We start from the raw sequence: 1,353 nt of genomic DNA, 5'->3' as shown, positions 1-1,353 counted from the left end.
AATAAATCCATCTTGCAACTGCCATAAATCAATGCTAGGAATAAGCGAGTTTTCCAAATTTTTTCGGTGTACCTTTCTTTGTGGAGTGTACCATCGACTAAATGAAAAACGCCAACTCCACAGACACTCAAACAGACCCAAATGCCTATTGAACCACTGCCTTGTTTTGTTCGTTTCAAAATGCATGATTCATCAAACCGTTCGCTTAGAAGTCTACGCAACATTACACGACCTTTTCTGTTGTCTACTTCAACGTTCATTTCATCAGTAAAGACCACACGGCTCCACTGATCTGTTGACCAATTTTTATGTAGTTTGCACCACTCTTTCCTGGCAAATTTTGTTTTTTATGTAAGCGTGGTTTTTTTGCAGCAGCACGCCATAAATAATTTAAACTGTGGAGGACCCTTCGCACTGTTTTAGGGCTTGCTTTCAGACCATTTGACAGTGTCCATTTCATAGACAAGTCTCTAGATGGTTCTTGTCTGTTTTCTTTCATTAATATCACTAACGAGCGAACATCACGGTCATTTGAAATTTTATTGCGTCCAGTCCTATGACGATCATTAATTGACCGGGTCTCTTTGTATCGTTGAATTATGTTAACAATGCAAGAGTGAGACCTTCCGAGTTTTTCTGCTGCTTGTCTGATGCTATAGCCTTCTTCTTTTAATACAAAAGCCACGTATCTGTCTTTTTTTTCGATCTTTGCACGCATTTTTGCAATATTTTTATATCCTTATTGCAATTCAAAAAATAAATGTTTATTTGATATCGAAACTAAGGTTTCGACATTTTATTTTATAGCCAACGTAATAACCAATTAAGACAGTTAAAAAAAAAAAGGATTATTTTTTTAATAAGTGCAAATTAAAGATTTGAAAGTGGTTGTTAAATTTTGTCCAATTTATTTAAAGAAGATTTATAAGTACTCATCAGTTTTTGAATAAGTTAAACGCTATTTATTTAGAATTAGATTAAAAAAATTATACCACTTTAATCCGCATGTTTTAATTAACAAAATAGTAAAAAAAAAATTTAATATGTCAATTAGAATTTTCTTAATTTTAATTTAAAGATTAAGAAACCAACTAAAAAATGAGAGGTCTTTAATTTTTGGCTACCGCTGTATATATATATATATATATATATATATATATATATATATATATATATATATATATATATATATATATATATATATATATATATATATATATATATATATATATGTATATATATATATATGTATATATATATACATATATATATATATACATATATATATATATATATATATATATATATATATATAATATAAATATATATATATATATATATATATATATATAT

The 1,353-nt window shown here is 27.5% G+C and overlaps 1 protein-coding gene across 1 annotated transcript; it reads right to left on the bottom strand.

The window, feature by feature from the left end:
- Window positions 1–256: 256 nt before the first annotated feature.
- On the bottom strand, window positions 257–718 carry LOC136081400 (uncharacterized). The gene has a single exon (XM_065798714.1). The coding sequence runs from the start codon at window positions 716–718 to the stop codon at window positions 257–259; it is 462 nt and encodes a 153-aa protein (XP_065654786.1).
- Between the last annotated feature and the right edge of the window lie 635 nt (window positions 719–1,353).

The sequence above is a fragment of the Hydra vulgaris genome, chromosome 06 (assembly GCF_038396675.1).
Source record: "Hydra vulgaris chromosome 06, alternate assembly HydraT2T_AEP".
NCBI classification, from domain to species: domain Eukaryota; kingdom Metazoa; phylum Cnidaria; class Hydrozoa; order Anthoathecata; family Hydridae; genus Hydra; species Hydra vulgaris.
Note: the sequence above shows the minus strand (reverse complement) of the source record. Positions and strands in the feature narration are given on the sequence as shown.

Coding starts and splice junctions, on each gene's coding strand:
- LOC136081400 (XM_065798714.1), bottom strand. CDS start 718: ATGCGTGCAAAGATCGAAAAAAAAGACAGATACGTGGCTTTTGTATTA.